Here is an 18689-nt window from a genome sequence, read left to right as displayed (position 1 = left end):
GTGAGGCAGCTTGAGAAAGACGCTGTCCCACAGAGGTGGTCCTTGTGGTGACAGGATCAGAAACAGAGGATGAAGTAGAGGAAATCAACCTGCTACGTTCTTCGCAAGGTACAACCCTGCGAATAGCCCCAGAGTGAAATGACCTCAGGTGTCGCTTCATAGTAGTGGTCCCAAAGCTGTAGTTACCGTGCTTCCCGCGACTGAGTATCATTTTGCACTCATTGCAGGTAACATGGTTCGCACGAGCCTTAGGACCATTCCCATGAATGGTAAATAACCGCCACACCCAAGACTCACGCCTAGTGCGGCTAGTAGGGATTTCCTCTACCTCATTCTCATCATCCTCTTCTTCCTCCTCCGCATCCTCAGTCCTGTTCCCCTCTTCAGGCCCTTGGGGAGGTGGTGGTGGTGGAGGGGGTGGTGGTGGTGCTGAAGCAGGTGCAGCACCAAGTGGCAGTTCAGCAGCCAAGGATGCCATGTCGATGATGGTGTAGTCTGCAGGTGGCAGCAAAAATCACTGTGTTCTGAAGAATAGCTAGAAACAAAAATGGGAATAAGCTCTTGGGCGTGGTCTTTTATAGGGGTGCTTGTGCGCGGTCCGCGGACATGCGCACTGTGCGCGGACAGATCGAACACAAAAAAAGGATCGGAAAGTTTCAAAAGGTATATAGAAACTCAAGATTGCTATGTGGGACTTGTGGCATGGTGAGATTTTATTGAAAAATATTATGGATTAACTGAAAATGTACTTTTAAATTGTTCGGGGACACGAACAGTGTCCGCATTTCAGGACACACGTTGAGCGTGGGCGCGGTCATATGATCTGTTTGCGAACTAGTCTGCGAAGGAAGCGCCTGTCCGCAGGACACCAAGTGCACGGAGATTGGTTAGCGCATGCGCATTGATGTCCTACGGACACTGTTCGGGTTCTGAAGTAATTAAAAGTGTGTCACACGTGAAACAAATATTTCAGGACAAAGCGTGTGTTCTTAGAACAGTTTAAACTTGGTAGCGAACAGTAAGGACAGATATAGTGTTCTTCAGGACACGTGTAATTTAGTTTATGTACGAACATTTCAGGACACCAATTGTGTTCTTAGAACACTTTCAATTGGGTAGCAAACACTACGAACAGTTGTACTGTTGTTCAGGACATATCATTTTGTTTATTTATGAACATTTCAGGACACCAATTGTGTTCTTAGGACAGTTTTAAGTTGATAGCGAACATTACGGACAGATATAGTGTTCTTTAGAACACTTTAATTTTTGTTTCTTTACGAACATTTCAGGACACTACGAGTGTTCTTAGAACATTTTGAACTTGCATGAGAACATTACGGACAGATGTAGTGTCCTCAGGACAGCTACATTTTCGTTTCTTTACGAACATTTCCGAACAACCGCGGTGTCCGTGGACACCTAAATTGGTTTTATTACAAGGAACTGAAAGTAATTACAACACAATATAAAAAAGTAACTTTATTTAACATATATAAACAATTTATGACTAAGATGGTGGGGCAGAAACGGAAACAAAAACAGGAGAATTAGGGTTTTCAATATTAGTGGGATCAGGTGAAGAAGGGATGGAAATCTCATCAAAACGTTGTGGTCCATGGAGAGAGTTTGGGGATAAATGAATGGGATATGGTGAGGGGGGACAAGTACAGGTGAGACAATGGTATGTTGTTGGTGGTTTTAGGTGATCTTCCACAAAGTTCTTTAAATCCATAAAATTTGCCATAAGTTGGTCCATTTTGTGGGTAATGTGTTCAAGAGTGTTATCCACCACTTCTTTTTCTTTGGAAGTTGCAATTTTTGTAGGGTCTGTAAAAAAAATGTATATGTTGAATGTATACAAAATAATATTTATTTATCTCTCCGCGGCAGGGGCCTCCCTCTGGAACAGCCTTCCTGCCTCCCTGAAACTTGAGGAGAACCATCTCCGGTTCCGGAAGCACCTCAAAACCTTCCTCTTTGCCTCTGCTTTCTCTCTCCCCTGCTGAACAGCTAATATTCTTCACTGAAACTGCACTGATTCTGCAACTGGACCACTCTTAACGGCCTCGGTCCCTGGCCCAGTCACTCTCCACTTGCACTGATGCCCTGGAACCCCTCTGCACTGCGGGACTGTCTCTGTATCCCTACAGCCCCCCCCTTTTCCAGCACTTGTTCTGCACTTACCTTGCACTTGCCACCAGCTGGCCCTATTTATTTATTACTTTACGCCACTTACCTTGTACTGCACTTCCCCCCTCCCCTTCCCCTTGCACTTTTCCCCCTCCCCCACCCCTGCACTTGCGCGATCTGAATGACACCTGGCCTAGTAGGATCGTTGTCTGTCTCCCCTTGTTTCCTCCCCTCCCTGCCTCGTCGCGCCTTGAAACACCTGTGTATAGGCGCGTTACAAATGCCATATGATATCATATCATATCAATTGGTTTATACAGTAAAGTGTGTACCATTAGGTGGACTATCTTCTAACATTTCGTCTCGTGGGAAATGGTCCTCTAGCCAGTCCAGAGTACTACACATTTCTGTGAGAAAACAAAGAAGTAATATGTTTTTTTTTTTTCTAATATAGAAAGTTTATAAATATATGAGTAAAAAGAAGTGCACATACTATGTCTGGTGAGATATGTAATCAGTAGTGAATACGTCTGGTCTTGCTGTTGGTTGTGGAGCGTCTGTGAGGTAATTATGGTGGAAGCCACTTTATCTTCTTTTGGTATATTCCATTTTAAAACATATTGTATTTACATGAATGGTTAGTGTGTTACATATATGTGTAACATTTTTTAAGTATTACTACATATACTTTGTATGTGTGCTGCTTTGTGAATTTGTTAAATGTTCCTATGTTATTATATGACTATTGCACATCATACCTCCCCAGAGTTTTTAGGTGGTGGTACTGTTCTCCGAACATGTCCGCGAACATTAAATAAGTTTGCGGACATCAAGTTCATAAGAAGAGATCTAGTCAGTTCCATATGACATGTATATAAAGTCAAAGTCATTATTGTTAAGTTGTGCTACTACAAAACTATGAAATTCAGTGAAAAAACTTTGTTAAAGGGACGTTATGGTTAAGTTGCGCTACTAAAAACCTATGAAATTCAGTGAAAAAAACTTTGTTAACGGGGCCTTTATGGTTCCAAGTAAAACCGAAAAACCATTGAAATTCGCCAGTTATGGTAAGCTAAGCAACCATAACTCGCGCCACCACCGTGCACTGCTAAGACTAACACCCAGGACATCAAAGATGACATCACAAATGTCATTGATGACATCACTGATGACATCACATGTCTATGTACTTCTCATGAAGTATGCGTAGAAGGGATTCTTATTATGTTGCGAAAAAAGTGTCAAGAATCATTGCAAGAAATATACCCTAATAAGTGCATTGAACGATGCATTGATATAAATAGCATCCTATTATGGGGTTCTATCTAGTATACTAAGCTACTCATACAGAAACATAACATTGTGTGCAGCATACAAGATGAAGGTATGATATTCGTAATGTTAATATGTTGAATAATGAAATGATAATTGTTTTCTTAATAGATTTTTGTGTACTGTGAAATATGTAATAAGTAGCTAATAAAACCCATGTATTACATAATTGCATTACTATAGACAAAACACAAAGACACAAGAACACATACCAATATGGTTATATACAGGGAAAGTGAAGTTAGCAAAAAAGCACAAGTAGTAGCAGAAACAATTCATAACTTAACTGATTAGTTTCATGCAAATAAATGATTGCTCTGTTTCAAAGCTGCTATTTACCCTATGTATATGTATCACTTGATGTGATTGGACCCTAAGGAAAGTAGTGTGAGTACAATGTATACAAATATGACCATATTCAGGGAAAGTACATCCATAAAAAAAAAACAACAGAACTATCAGAAGGTGCTCATAAGTCTAGTGATTATCTTTATGCACAAAAAGGATTGCTGTCTTTCAAGCTTGTGTTTTCCCATATGTATATGTTTCATATGATGTGACTGTACTCTAAGGGAATTACTGTAAGAACCTACTAGAAGGATATGTCTACAAATAAAATAAAATTCTTAGTTTCTGACTGTTACTGAAGAAAACCATGTGGCCTAGATATGTCAGCAAAAGAAAAAATAGTGAGCCAGACATGTGATGTCATCAGTGATGTCATCAATGACATTTGTGATGTCATCTTTGATGTCCTGGGTGTTAGTCTTAGCAGTGCATGGTGGTGGCGCGAGTTATGGTTGCTTAGCTTACCATAACTGGCGAATTTCAAGGGTTTTTCGGTTTTACTTGGAACCATAACGTCCCTTTAACAAAGTTTTTTCACTAAATTTCATAGGTTTTTAGTAGCGCAACTTAACCATAACGTCCCTTTAACAAAGTTTTTTTCACTGAATTTCATAGGTTTTTAGTAGCGCAACTTAACCATAACGTCCCTTTAACAAAGTTTTTTCACTGAATATATATATATATACATGCAGATTAACATTCATACACTGATCATGTGGACACTACACAATTCTATTTACCCATAGCACTCAAATTTGAAGACTTATGAATTGAGTTTAGCAAAGTTGTGTGATCTTGTGAAAATAGAATATGTTGTGAGTTCTTGTTTTCTATGGTGGAACCAAACACTCATTAGAAGGTGGAGGAGATAAGTGCTACAGCAGCTTCTAATCTCGGTCAAATTATGTATATTGCAGGCTATTTCAATACAGGAGAGAAACTCTACCATCTATATAAAGTGTATCAGTTTGTTGTGGTTCAGGCTTGTGATTTTGGGCACACATTCTATTATTATCTGTACTGGAGTTGCAATGATAGAGAAGGAAAGAGTTGGAAGGTTTCATTTTAATGTAGCCGTCACATCATTGGCAAACAGTACACACTGAAATCGTTTGTGTTTCATTAGGCACATGTTAACAACACTAGACGACGTAGGAGTTCATTGCACTACAGGCGTTTCAACTTGACAAAATGTCAAGTCAGAGACATTGGGCCTCATTACACGGTAGGCGGTAACCATGGCGCTAAAAGCGCCATGGTTGCCGCCGGTATTTTACCGTGTCCGCCTTGGTGGATGGCGGAATTACCGCCCTACTCCAAGGTGAGCGGGGGCGGTAATTCCCCATTCACCAAGGCTCTTCCCCATTCCCATTTTTGCCCCTATAGGGCATAATGGGAATGGGGAAGGTGCTAATTACGGTACCGCAAATTGCGGTACCGCAATTAGCTCTGAGGTCCCTTTGCGGCCCCCTACTTTAACGGCTGGTAAAACCATCCGTTAAAGTCGGGTCTCGCAAAGGGAACTTGTAGTAAGGCGGTAGGGGTTTACCGGTACCGGTGCCCTTACCGGTACCGGTAAACCCCTACCGCCTACCGTGTAATGAGGCCCATTGTTTTCCATGTGCAGGAAAGTCATGCACAATTGGAAGTTAAAAACATGGATGGTGCCTAAGTCTTGTGATCTTGGAAAAACAGATACTATTCTGTGTAATTGTGCTCAATGGAGAACAAAGCAATCAGATCTGGGAGGTGACACGATGTGTGCAGTTCATCCGTGTGATCTTGTGCCATCAGCATGGTTAACTAATGAGCATTCAGACTGTAAAAAACAGCTGATGTGTGTTGAGGGAGTGAGCAAGACTATACCTCTTTGGTGGGATTTGGGATGGTGGGGGGAGGGGGCGAGTCATCCAAACGCATTAAATATATATATATATATATATATGTATATATATATATATATATGGGTACAAACAGCGTATTTTACAAATGTGTTTTCAAAATAAATTGCTCATGCAGCAATGTACTTTCACCGCAGAATATATTATGTAGAAAATCAAAAATGTGTGAGCTGACAAAAGCACTGGATGCAAAACACACAATAATTTTTTTTGTCTAATATTACTTCTCTGGTGGCACAATGTCAAACTGGGAGAAATACATCTGCAATAAAAACCTTTCCTAAGACATATACAAATACATAGCCGAGAGATCCCCTGCTCATCTTTATTTTATGTGCCAACAAAAACCCATCAAACTTCTGCTGTCATGCAGGACACTTAGATCATATGTCAAGGAACTGCCCCCACATGCCACGATGCTTCTAGTACACATCTTAATGGCACTCAAAGATATCAGATTTCCGCTAATAGGAACTTCTTGCTGATCCAATATTTTAGGCGTCTGCACATTTTATTACTTAATGTACCAGCCTGCCATGGCCTATGCTCACAGTAGGTCAAATAGATTACTGTGGAGCTCACACGTGCACTAGAGTTGCTGCACAATCCCATAGTGCTGTTTAATGCTCTAGCCTCACACGTATTCTATTACCATTGGCATGGAATGCTCACATGGATTGAGTGCTCTATGTTGCATTGGTGGTGTTTGCTGTGATTTACAGACATGGAACAGGTTACAGATCACCCTATATTACAACGATCTTAATGGCTGAGATTTTAGACAGCAGAGCTATCCCTCACATGTTCTGTACGGAATGCACAGTTTCAGACAGCAAGGCTAGCCTTCACACATCTTGCACAGAATACGCAGGTTGATACAGAAGAGGTAACCTTCATATCCCACTGACCGTAACATTTCAAATCACACACAACAGTGTTAATGCTCTGCTTATAGTGTGTATGTTGAGTCCTGAGGCAGCAATGTTTTCCCTCTGGCAACACATGTTTTAAGGGCAGGAATCTGTTCAGCATAGCTGCCGCCTCAGGGAACGGCTCATATAGTCTTAGGCCTCAGACAGAAAAGCTGCCAAACAGATTACAGAGACAGCATCGCGTTGCCTGGTTCACTGATTCTAGAAAGTACCCCGTATTCTCGAGTACACTGATTCTACTGGCTGAGGCCTCAGACAGCAAAGTTGTCCATCAGATTACAGAATCTTTGCTGGCTGAAGTCAAAGGCAGTAGAGTGCCCCTTACATTGCATGGATTGCGCCGTTTTGAGCCAGAGACAACAATGTGTTGCCTGGTTCACTAATTCTAGAAAGGTAACTTGTATTATCTAGTACACTGATGTTACTGGATGAGGCCTGGAATAGCTACGCTAGGAAACATGTTGCCCAGCGCTTATAGGTGACAATACCTACAGGGCCCACCCCTTCTTCGCTCTGCATGCAGCCTCTGCAGGCAGTGGTAGACAGGCCTCATTACAAATCAGGCGGTCCGGAAATAACGGTGGCGGTAAACCCGCCGCCACCGTTGTTTCCGGACCGCCTGAACCCGACTCCTGCAGGCGGGAGGTGATGTTCCCGCCAGGTTTGACATGGCGGGTTTAACACCGCCCGCCTGCAAGCGGACGAGGAAACACCAGCAGCATTACGAGATGCTGAGTCCCATAGGACTCAATGGGAATGGGGATTAACACCATTCCGCCTCCGTGATTCCCGGAAAACCGGGGTTGTAATGCCCCGGTAATTCCGGGAATCACGGAGGCGGAATGGTAATACGAGTCCGGCGGTAACCAGGCGGTTTTACCACCTCGGTTACCGCCAGACTCGTAATGAATGTCTCCTAACAGTTTCTCCTGAGAGCTAAGTGGGACCTGCACAGCTCTCACGCGCACCTGTTTATCATTTGGCAGCAGCGGCTGCAAGAGGGCGCCTCCTCCAGCCTCCTGCACAACTAATGAATAGCTAATGCTGCTCCTGCTGACACTAGTAAACTGTTTCACACGAGAGCTACTTAGACGGGCTGGATCTTTTAGCTTTCTTTAAAAAAAATCAAAACATCCACAAATTGTCAAATATGTTCACATTGTGCGAGATTTTACAACTGCTTGTTGCTAGGTGTGAACTGTAAAAATACTTTTTTTTTCGGAAAGAAAAACCAAAGCAAATTAATTTCAATTGCCTTCCTTTCATTTCACAGTACATATCGCCACAGACGTGTAAACACACAGTGAAAACAAACAGAGGGCAGAGAGTTCAGCTACCTGACACTGCTGCAGGGCAGTGCCACAGCACAACCAACCATGGCTCTTAGAAGCCAGCTCGTGTCGCTGCTGTTCTACCCCGCATTCCAGATCCGCCTCTTCTTCTTGCCCCCCCCCACCCCCCGCTGCTTTCCTCCCTGTGCTCCTCCTGGCTGTGGGAGGCGCCTACTACTCCCATTTCCCCAACCACCTCTACCCATCACCAAGCATTGGTGGAGCGCTCCGCTCCACACAAACATGCGCATTTCTAATTAAGTTCACTTAAAGAAATAATTACAGCGCTGTGTTTAAGTAAATTATGTGTGTGTTTCTAAGAAAGCAAGGTTATGTCAATGCCCAAAGCATTGCATTGATTAAGCGATTAATATAACTTCTGAAGGATTTGATCAGCCTGGTGCATTATAATTAGTAGTGCGTAGCCCCATCGCCCATCACAAGCCGGTCACCACTGGAACCCACATTGTTACACTCCTCTGAGTGAAACTATATTTGGCGTGAGTAGATTCACACAAATGCAATGGATAGCAGAGCCGAGAACTGCAGCATGCCCAGTGTACTTGGAACCACAAAATAGTGATACTGGTAAAAGGCGTGATTTGCATCAACGTGCTAGCCTTCAGATTCCCTGTTGTTTAATCACTTGTACATGCTAGTCTCAAACGTGAAAGCACACTGAGTTCATTTGAAATATAGAACACACACAAAATCACATACCATTATTTGATGACACAGACACCCATCTTCCAAACATGAAAAATACTTTGCAATCCAAACTAGAGCACAGAGATTGCCTTGAGTGACATGCATTTGTACACACATACAGTTTAGGGGAATTGTACTTATTTTACTAATTAGGCTACCAATAAGTCTAGCAAGGTGCCAATTTGGTAAATGTGCTGCCCTCCCTTATGGTCTACAATCAATAAGAAAGAAATAAAAATGAGCAGACCCTCCACTTTTTCTTCAGAAAAATGCACAATAGCCGCCTCACAGTGATTTTAAAAGAAGCTTTAAAAAAAAGAAAGTATGTGTATAATGAATGTCCTGCCAGCAATAACATTGCCTTTACTTTGCTCACCTCAAGATCCAGAAAATGTGAGAGCAGGTTGGGAAGCTTTTTCTCTGTTCATTAACAAGCATTAGTGAACATAGAAGGCCAATTTTGATAATAGCGGAATCAAGAATCAATGTGATTGGACGTGTTTCTAAATAGTGTCTGCATCTGTGGATTAATGTATATATAACTGCATGTTACACTCGATGGAGTAATTGGAAACCTGCATGGACAGATGAGTTCCACCTGCAGAGAGACCAATAATGAGCGGAGAGTTAGGCAACTGAATAGACAGACAAATGGAGGGGGGCATTGAGCGTACTGTACATGATAAGAATTTACAACTGTATTAATATTGAAAAAAACATATTTTACTGTTTTAAACCATATTGCTAGTCATTATAAAGTGAAAAGATAAAACCTGTGCAATTTTTGAATCCTTTTACTTGAAGGAAAGAATTCCATATTGACAATAAAACCACTCTAGCCACTATCTATGCTCTGCATAGCCAGATCACCCCTTCCTCTGAGTGGGCTGATCTCTCCTCCTCCCTCCTTGCCTCTACTTCTCCTCCTCAGAGACCTGATCACCGAGCTGGATGCTACTTGCCCTTCTTCGGGACTCTTTTGCAACCTCTGCGACTCTCTCTCTCTCTATTCTTCCCTCTGGCCCGACTCACTCTGGTGGGCACACCCTGGATGTTCTGATCTCCTCAGACCTCTCCTTCTCTAACCCTCACACCATTCCTCTCCCCTGGAGTGATCACGTTCTCCTTTCCTCCCACCTCTCTCTCTCTACCCTTCGGCAAAGCTGTCTCCAGCACTGACACATGAAACATCTGTCAGTTGAAGCTTTCACCACTACTTTCTCTCCTCCTTCTGCACCTTTGGCTGACTCACATCCTGACACAGCCCTGCCTAACCTTCATCTCTCTATCTCCAACACTCTTTATGTCCTTGCCCCTGTCATGAGGATCCATTTGAAGCCCAAATCCAAGTGCAACTCTTTGTGCGATTCTGACCTTGCCACCCTTAACTGCAAGTGTTGGATGTCTCAGAGGAAGTGTAGGGCATCTGCTGCACCCCTGACAAACTGGCCTGCTGCCTGCTTCAAAGGCAATACAAACTATCCTTACTAAGAGTAAGCCCACATCCAAGCTTGTGTCTCTGCAGCATCTAACAACTCAGCCGAACTCTTCAAAATCTGCAAGAAGCTGGCCAATCCTGCTGTAGTCTCTACCTCTCCTGTTCCCTCCCAGGCACTCAACACAGCCTTGGCTGCTCATTTCATCACTAAAACTCAGAATATCCTGTCCACCCCCTCTTCCTTAACCTCTTATTCCACCGCCTCCACTCCTGGCCCACCTGTGTCCGTCTCTCCTCCTCTTTTCTCCTTCTTTCCCTTGTTCACCCCGGATGACATTTCAAGACAAGTCCAATCTAATAATGTCTCATCAAAGTAGGTTCTCCACTGCTCATCCAGAACCATCAAGGAACACATTGACCCTGCTGCTTCAGCCTTTGCCAATTTCTGCAATCACTCCTTTGCCACTGGAACCTTCTCCTCAGCCCTTAAGCACTCCCTTGTGTACCCCCTCTTAAAGAAACCCTCTGTCGATTATTTCTCTCCGGCTAACTATCACCCGATCTCCATCACTCCTTTCATGGGCAAACTCTTGGAAAAGCTAGCCATCTCCAAGCTTAATCTCCACACTGAATCTGTTGGTTGTCTTCACGACCACCAGTCTGGCTTCAGAACCGCCAGAAGCACAGAAACTGCACTCCTAAACACATTTGAAGTCTTCCCTCTAACCTTTACTCTAATCTTACTCTGTCCTCATTCTCCTGCTTTTGATAGGGTCACCATGCCATCCTGCTCAAGCACCTCTGTGATAAACTGGATATCACTGATCAGGCCCTGTCCTCTCTACTTGTGGTATTTGCCAGGGGACTAACCTTTCTCCCTGGCTATTCAAACATTACACCTGGCACCTCTTGGCCACTGCATCGCTAATTTCTGCTCCAACTTTTAATGTGTTATGTGGATGACACCCAGATCTCTTTCAGCTTCCCTGCAGTCGCCTCTTCCCCTTCTCTCATACCAGACTGTCTCATCGTAATTCAGGAATAGTGTGCCGCCAATGATCTCTGCCTGAATGCCAGTAAGACTGAAATCATCCTCATCAAAACATCAGCTCCCTCCTTTCCTCTCTCTCTCTGGCTGCCCACTATGGGCCCTCTTCCTGCAAGGTTAAGAACCTTGGTGTCATCTGTGACTCCACCCTCTCCTTCTCTCCTCACATCTCTGCCATCTCTAAAAAATGTAACTAACAGCTGCACCTCCTCAGAGGTATATTTCCTTTCTTCACTTTGCCCCAGAAGCTCACTGTTTCCAGAGGTCTGGTCCTATCTAGCCTGGACCACTGTCACAGCCTCTTTCTAAATCTGCTTGCCTCTACTCTCTGACCTCTACAACCTATCCAAAACGGGACTGCAAGACTTGTCCTTGGCCTCAAGCCCAGGGATTGTATCTCTCCAGCTGTGAAATCTTTTCACTGGCTCCCTGTGGCTGCAAGGATCAAGTTCAAGACCCTTTGCATAGTCCACAAGGCTTTCTGGGGACTGGGGAACACACTCCCTCCAACTCCCGCTTCCTAAACATCTCCCTTCTCGAGCTCTCAGCTCATGCACTTCTAACTCTCTGAGGGTCAGACACTTTTCCAAGCAGAGAGTTGGGGCAAATCTCTCTCTTTCACCTGGGGCCTCCCTCTGGAACAGCCTTCCTGCATCACTCTAACTTGAGAAGAACCAGATTCGGTTCCAGAAGCAACTCAAGACCTTCCTTTTCACTTCTGCTTTCTCTCTTCCTTTCCCCTGCTGATGTTCCGACTGCTCCACGCACTGGTCACCTGGCTACCCTCTGAACTTGGGCCCAGGATGCTGTATGTCCAGTTGCACTTATTGTCTGTATCTTGAACCCTATAGTCCCTTCTCTCTGCACTTATGAGCCACCCGCTGGCTAGACTTATTGAGTTACACGCACTTCTCCCATCTCCCCCAGGCACTTCTCCCCTCCCACATCCCTGAACTTGCGCGATCTGAATGACACAAGGCTTAGTAAGATCCTTGTTTTTCCTCCTTCTGTTTCCCCCTCCTTGTCGTGTTGCACCTTGAAACATTTGCGTACAGCTGCGTTATGAATGCCAAATCATATCTTATCATAAATAAATAATGCATTGCATATGTAACATTATTTTAACATCAATAGGACAATTTTCATAGTTTACACTTTCAAATATGTGAATGCATTTAGATTGTACAAGATGTTCTGTCTCCAAACCAAGAGAAATATGTTGGGAAAGCTGCAAGATAATGAGAAGGCAATTATCTCAAGTACTTATTATAACAATGTTCTCAAGAACTGAAGTCAATCGCCGAAGTTTTTACTTTTGATATGAAGCTTTTCAGAATTTCGTAATTTCAGAAAATAATGGTTGATGTTAGTTTGTATGGTCTGCCTCTGGAAACATCAATGGGTGAGAGTGAGGTATCTATAATGCCAGCCCCCTGCATCAAATCAAATCCGTGTTTACTGTCTTCTTAGAAAAGCCAATTGTTAGATGGGCAAACCGTTTTAAGAGCCATCAGACCCCTTAGAAGCGAGTGCAGCTTTAATTGACATGGTGAGGTATGAACAGGTATCCACCTTTAATGACTGATATGGTCTGAGGATACATGGGAGACATGAAGTTGGTATACTATTGAGAAGAGCTAAGTGCATTATAGCTCCTAATACCCCCTGCTTTGGAGTGGGTGAGTATGCTGAAAAGCAAATAATAGCTTGCTAAGAAGCAACATGTTATTACAAACTATAAAGAGGTTATAGAAATTCTGTATGGGTCTACTGGAAGCTTTATAATGAGAACTTAGCCCAAACCTCAGACAAGGTGGAGCAATACCTGAGAACGGTGCATATCCCTAGGGTCGCGACTCATGACTCTGTGAATCTTTATTGTTCAACTGCATCAGAAAGCCTCAGAAGCCCTACTCTAGTACTACCAGAGGCAAACGTTTCATGGCTTGCAAGAATTCCAGAAGATATCTACAAGAAGGTTTTGGCGGGATCCCTTGCTTGCTCTCCACCTTTCCTAGTGTTATGGCATACTATCTTTGATACAAGCGAGTCGCACCAGTATATGTAAGCATTAATTGCCCAGTGACCACCAATCCACATTACATCTCTGCCACGCTTAAGTGAGACTGAGCCTCGTGTTCATGCATCGTGTTAGCCTGTTTCTTCACAGTATGTAGTTCCACGCTAAACAGGGTCTCACTTTACAGACATACCTTCTTATGGTGTATTTCATTTCTGTGTCAAGCAAGCATAGGCTCTAGTGACTTAGGCAATTTATATAAGGATAATACTGGTGGGTGTGGGGCTGTCCTACTCGGCTTGGCTGTGCTTATATATAAAAAGCAGAATTCTGCGCCCACAGTGGCGCGACAGAATTAACTAATGTGTTTGTAGCAGCCCACAACGCAGGAACTACTGGAATGGGATCACTCGCGTACTCTCAGAAGTCAAAGGCAAAGGAGATTGACCAGTGAAGACATTATTCGGGGAAAGTGGATGATAGTAAACGCTTGATCAATTATTGATGTGTTTGTATGTCTATTTTGGTAGTCCATCGCTTGATAGGCCGCACAGGGAAGCCCCCGTATCTTGTTGCTTTTCCTCTCCATCCTTTCTACAATGGTATCAGTTTCTTATCGAGGAAGCCTGAGGCCTGATTCAAAACGCCTTTTTCAAAGGGATGCAACCATTGAAAAACGTGCGTGTAAATAAGGGCCTTAATACTGCAAATATTTGTGCACAGGGGCGTTATGAATGCCATGTCATATATCATATATATAAAGGGGGCAGGGTCGGACTGGGGCATAACATTGTCTCGGGCACCAATACAAAAGTGCCCCACAGTTGCAAATGACAATTCATTCCTTTTGGGATCGACTGTTTGAAAAAAATGTGATGCAACTTGTGCAATATAAAGCATATGTATTCAGCAACAATGTTCAAAACTACTAGCCGCAGAGCGAATTAACGCATCAAACTGACTCACATTGGCCAAAAACGTGGCCCGCTTTGACCACAAATGCTGGCCACCACTAGCAATTTGTGTTTTTGGCCCAGGCATTGCCCTATTGCCCTGTAGGCCAGTCCGAGCCTGAAAGAGGGTCCTTTAAAAGAGTTGGTTGTCTGCTAATAAATTACTACGAATGTAATGTAGTTATCCAACGAAAACATCTGTTTTTAATTATTTTGTCTGTACTTGTTTATGAATTATATTTCTAAAGTTATATGGCAATTAACAACATTGAAAAATAAGAATCGCACAAAATGAGCACAAAATGAGCATGCAGAAGCGAGCAGTGGACTGTCCCTCTAGCAAAAGTCAATGATTGCTCTTTTCTTTGTCTTTTCATGCATCCAGGCTTTCATCTGCTGCTGTGAAGACTTCTCAGTATGTGTCGATAAATATGCAACTGCCTTCGAGACAGACACAGTCTTATTGTAATAAGCCGGATCAACCCGACTTAAGCGGTTGTCGGGCCAGCTCTGTTCCCATCATCGCCTCCGAGGGCTCGGACGACGCCTGCATGCAGATGAAGGACGTTTCTGAAGTGCCACACCTCCGCCACTGCACAAACTCCTACTCTGTTGAACTTGTCCATGCAAGTGCCCCGCCCGGCAACTGCCTGATAGCAGAGCAGCAGGAGGTGAAAGTGTTGCTAGAAACTGTGCAGGAGCAGATTCGAATTCTGACTGATGCCAGGAGGAAGTCAGAGGACTATGAACTGGCAAATGTAGACACAGAGGACAGTGCAAGTGAAAACACAGCCTTTCTACCCATGAGCCCCCTGGTGAAAGCTCCATTTGTCTTAAGGAATGAATCACAAAGAGACTTAACACTTAACAAGTGACTTTTGAAAAAAAGGGATCTGTATGTGTTGGATGCTTGGCAAAACAGGAAAGAAAAGGGATGAGAAATAAATTTATATGCATTAATTTAAGAGCATCTACATAGAAGAAACCAAATAGTCTATCGCCCTCACATATCATAGTGTTTTTTAACAAAATATTTTTTTAAGAGAAAGAAAGGTTTCATGGAACTGAAGCATATACACCTAAAGCTTTGAAGTTCAGTTATGCTAATTTGATTGCCAAGGCCCTATCTAGTGAGATAGATTTTCATTCCATTCCAGTCTCAAGAAAATCACAATGGAAGTGATTCCCAAATAAAAATGCGGAGCCCCTTCGGTTGATGATTTTTGAGTCGGTCTGGAAAGAGGTATTGATACAGTGAAATTCAGCACTAAGTAGGCCCTTTTGTACTACCTTTTGGGCAATTGCAGTTCTTGGCTACTCATGTACCATGTCACCACAACAACGTGTGTTGAAAGGTTATGAAGGTTTTCTTTATGGACATTCTGCTCTGTATCTACCGAATGAAAACATTCCCATGAGCAAAACGAACGTGTAAGTTCCAGGGTTGGTAAAAAATAGTATTCTGCAATCAGATGTCAACCTTCGACGCATGGGATCCTGGACGTTCTCTCAGACATCGCTGCAAGCGGGCGTGTTCGGAACCATCGACAGGTTCCACTAGCGGGTTCTAGAGTCGGCTTTCAAGATTAGGAAGGCCACTCCAAGGTCCTCAATGTAGCCGTGTGTCCCGTATCGGCACGACGATGCATTCACCTACTCTTCAGGTATGGCGACAGGTTGGGCACACATTTGTTGATACATATTGGCACGCATCCACTTAAGAGGTGAAACATGACCAGACAACTATCCCTATTCACCCTTATTTGATACATCGGACTGGGGAGAACTTGCAGTGCCATTTTGTATGGAGATGTATTGACGATACACAAATATGTTCTTCTGTACAGTGAATGGGCTATTAAAATAATTCTATGACTTTCCAAATTCACAGGTTCTGTGAATCCAGTTTCTCAATCTCAACATGACCTACTGTACCAGTACAGCTATGCTCCTGTGAATTGATTCCGAATGAAGCAATATGCTGTCCCTTATCAAGAGAATGGAATATGTTGCCTGAGGCTTAAGTCAATTGCTAGGGGGCGGGCGGGGTGATAGAAAATGTCTATAAAAAAGGAGTTATCATATGAAATATAAAGTTTGCAAAAAGCGAATGGACGTGTCTTGTTTCTTCGAGTGCATGCATTTGCATTCTGTTCTGTCGGCTTTCAAAGAGATGAGTAGCTGTTTACGGAAAAGGGAAGCTGGATATAAAACTCATTCTCTATTTGCACCTCTCCAAAGCACCAGCAGTTTACAGCAATACTAGAGCATTGTGGCTTCCTTTCAAATGAATTTGAGAACATGTCATTGTATTCGTCATTCTACCATCCAAACGATTCTCCGACTATAGAGGACCATTTAACAAAAGAGAAGCTTTCTCCAAAAAGCACTTAAACACACCTCAAAAGTGTAATGTAAAATACACCCAATTCACAAAGAAGAACAAACTATTATAAATGCCTGCATCTTTCCTATGGGATTGTGACAAAATGTGATCTGCAAGGGTGTGCAAGCCTGAGTTTTTTATTTTGTTTTTGCTATGCAAAATGATCTTGGTTTCCTCGCACATAAAGTGAGCTCGGCTAACCAGTCCTCCATGTCCAATGATTCATGCAAAAATAATGTTTTCTGCCCACCTGTGTACATTTGCTGAGCCCTGTCGACTGACGCAACAGCGGCTGAAATGTGATTTGGAAACAAAGCAACTGATCAGCTGCAGAGTAACATCTGCTTTAGTGAAAACAGGGTGGTGGATTTACATGAGGTCCAACAGAAATGGGCAGTCAGGAACAGTGGACATTAAAGCTCGAAGGCAACTCCGAGAGCCCATCAATGCTCAACTCAAGAATAAGGTTATAATTTGCAGAATAAATCAGTCAAACGTATTACCCATCTCTCTAAAGCAATCATGCATAACCCATACGAGGTACATTACACACATAATGGCTTGGACATAATTTCGCAAGTGTGTGAATATGCAGGTTCAAAAGAACATTTTTACCAAGCAAATTTTTAATTTAGATCACAATTCTAAAATTATCAATGCCCTCAAGAAAGTGACATGTTTCGGTTGGTAGACCTTCTTCAGAAGTATTTGAGGCTGAAAATCAATCAAGAAATAAAACAGTTGTTTAGAAAGCATATGGTCTGACCACTTAAGATCACAAAGTGCCACCCCTTCACTCCATGTCAAACAATATTCAGCGAAACCTACCCGTATGCATTGGGATATGCATCAATTTAAACAACACTGTGTAAGTCCTCACTGGAACGGAAGACAACAGAACCTGGTGTCAGGAAAAATGCAAGGAAGATCAAATATGTATACCAACATATACACGTAAGTGAATAGTAATATATTTACCATGTCAAAACCACATGTTTACATGTTCTGTGAATGAATTCAACACATTATTACTCCATATACTCTCCTTGAGTAGGAGTTTGCTAGAGAAAGAAAAATAAATGATTCCATCAAGTTCCCTATTCCTGGAGGTCTTAATGGAATTATGTATTCATCTTACACTCTCGAACACCTACTCAGCGAGAGTGTTTGGGATACTAATGTGTTGAGTTCATCCACAGGATATGTGGATTTGACAGTTTTCGTTATCTTGATCTCTTGAATGGTAAATGTATTTCTTTTTATTTTTATTGTGTCCTGGCCGAATCATCGAACTTTCACAGTACAAATAATTAACAGCATCTGAAAAATATTAGCATATTTATTAAAACATAATAAAACTCATAGTTCGATTGGCACTCAGTACTTCATAATTAAATCATTAGGACTTCTCCCACCTTACTGGTTTCACATCTGCCATTTCATTAATCACAAATCTAGAAATCCCCTATAACCAGGATTAAGCCTATGTCCTTAAACACAGTCTTGTTCCTGAAACACTTTAAGGACCTGTGTGGTGAGAAAGATGTATTGACCAGCTGTCAATTTCTCTTAAAACATTTCAGAACACAGGCTTTCCATCCAGTCCACAAACCATCCCGAAAGGGACACCCTCATCTTCCATGTGCTTCTACAATAAATCATTATCTGTTTTAGGGTTTGTTTACCCACTTCTTCGCACAGGGAGCACATGTATGCTCCATTTAAGGTATTATGTATGGCAGCATTTTCTCCAGCATTGATCAGGTTTAAGCAGCATATTAAGAATTGTTGTCTCTGCTTCGAATTTGGGAAGTGTCTCAGATACCTTGGAAGAAAGCCACAGGCCTTATCATAGATGGATAGTGATTCGGCTAAAACCAGCTCTCTCATCCCTTTCATGGTACCGATCAAATCTGATTCACGCATGCCTTGTTAACACCCATAGGGTTAGAGATTAAATCCTCCACAGTGCATTCACACATACCCCTTGTTTTGTTCACATATTCTTTTAAGTCTCTCAGAAAAGGACTGTCTTCCCTGTCCAACACAGTACCAATAGGTATAGGGCCCTTCAAGTATTGTGCATACAATGGATGGAGCTGCAGAATAACTCAGACACCAACACATTAAACCAACTCAGGAAGATGGCAAAGGTGCTG

At 42.7% G+C, this 18689-nt stretch overlaps 1 protein-coding gene across 2 annotated transcripts in view; it reads left to right on the top strand.

The window, feature by feature from the left end:
• NRG3 (neuregulin 3) overlaps positions 1 to 16255 on the top strand; it is a 2179015-nt gene extending 2162760 nt beyond the window's left edge. Inside the window, exon 9 of one of the 2 annotated variants that reach the window (XM_069610825.1) lies at positions 14530 to 16255. In XM_069610825.1, the coding sequence (XP_069466926.1) occupies positions 14530 to 15019 (490 nt within the window). In that variant the 3' untranslated portion in view covers positions 15020 to 16255. The remainder of the gene's footprint in view (positions 1 to 14529) is intronic. The other variant, XM_069610826.1, reaches the window with a different exon arrangement.
• Positions 16256 to 18689: the final 2434 nt, after the last annotated feature.

This window comes from Ambystoma mexicanum, chromosome 8 (assembly GCF_040938575.1).
Source record: "Ambystoma mexicanum isolate Mex_15411 chromosome 8, UKY_AmexF1_1, whole genome shotgun sequence".
Lineage (NCBI taxonomy): Eukaryota > Metazoa > Chordata > Amphibia > Caudata > Ambystomatidae > Ambystoma > Ambystoma mexicanum.
Note: the sequence above shows the minus strand (reverse complement) of the source record. Positions and strands in the feature narration are given on the sequence as shown.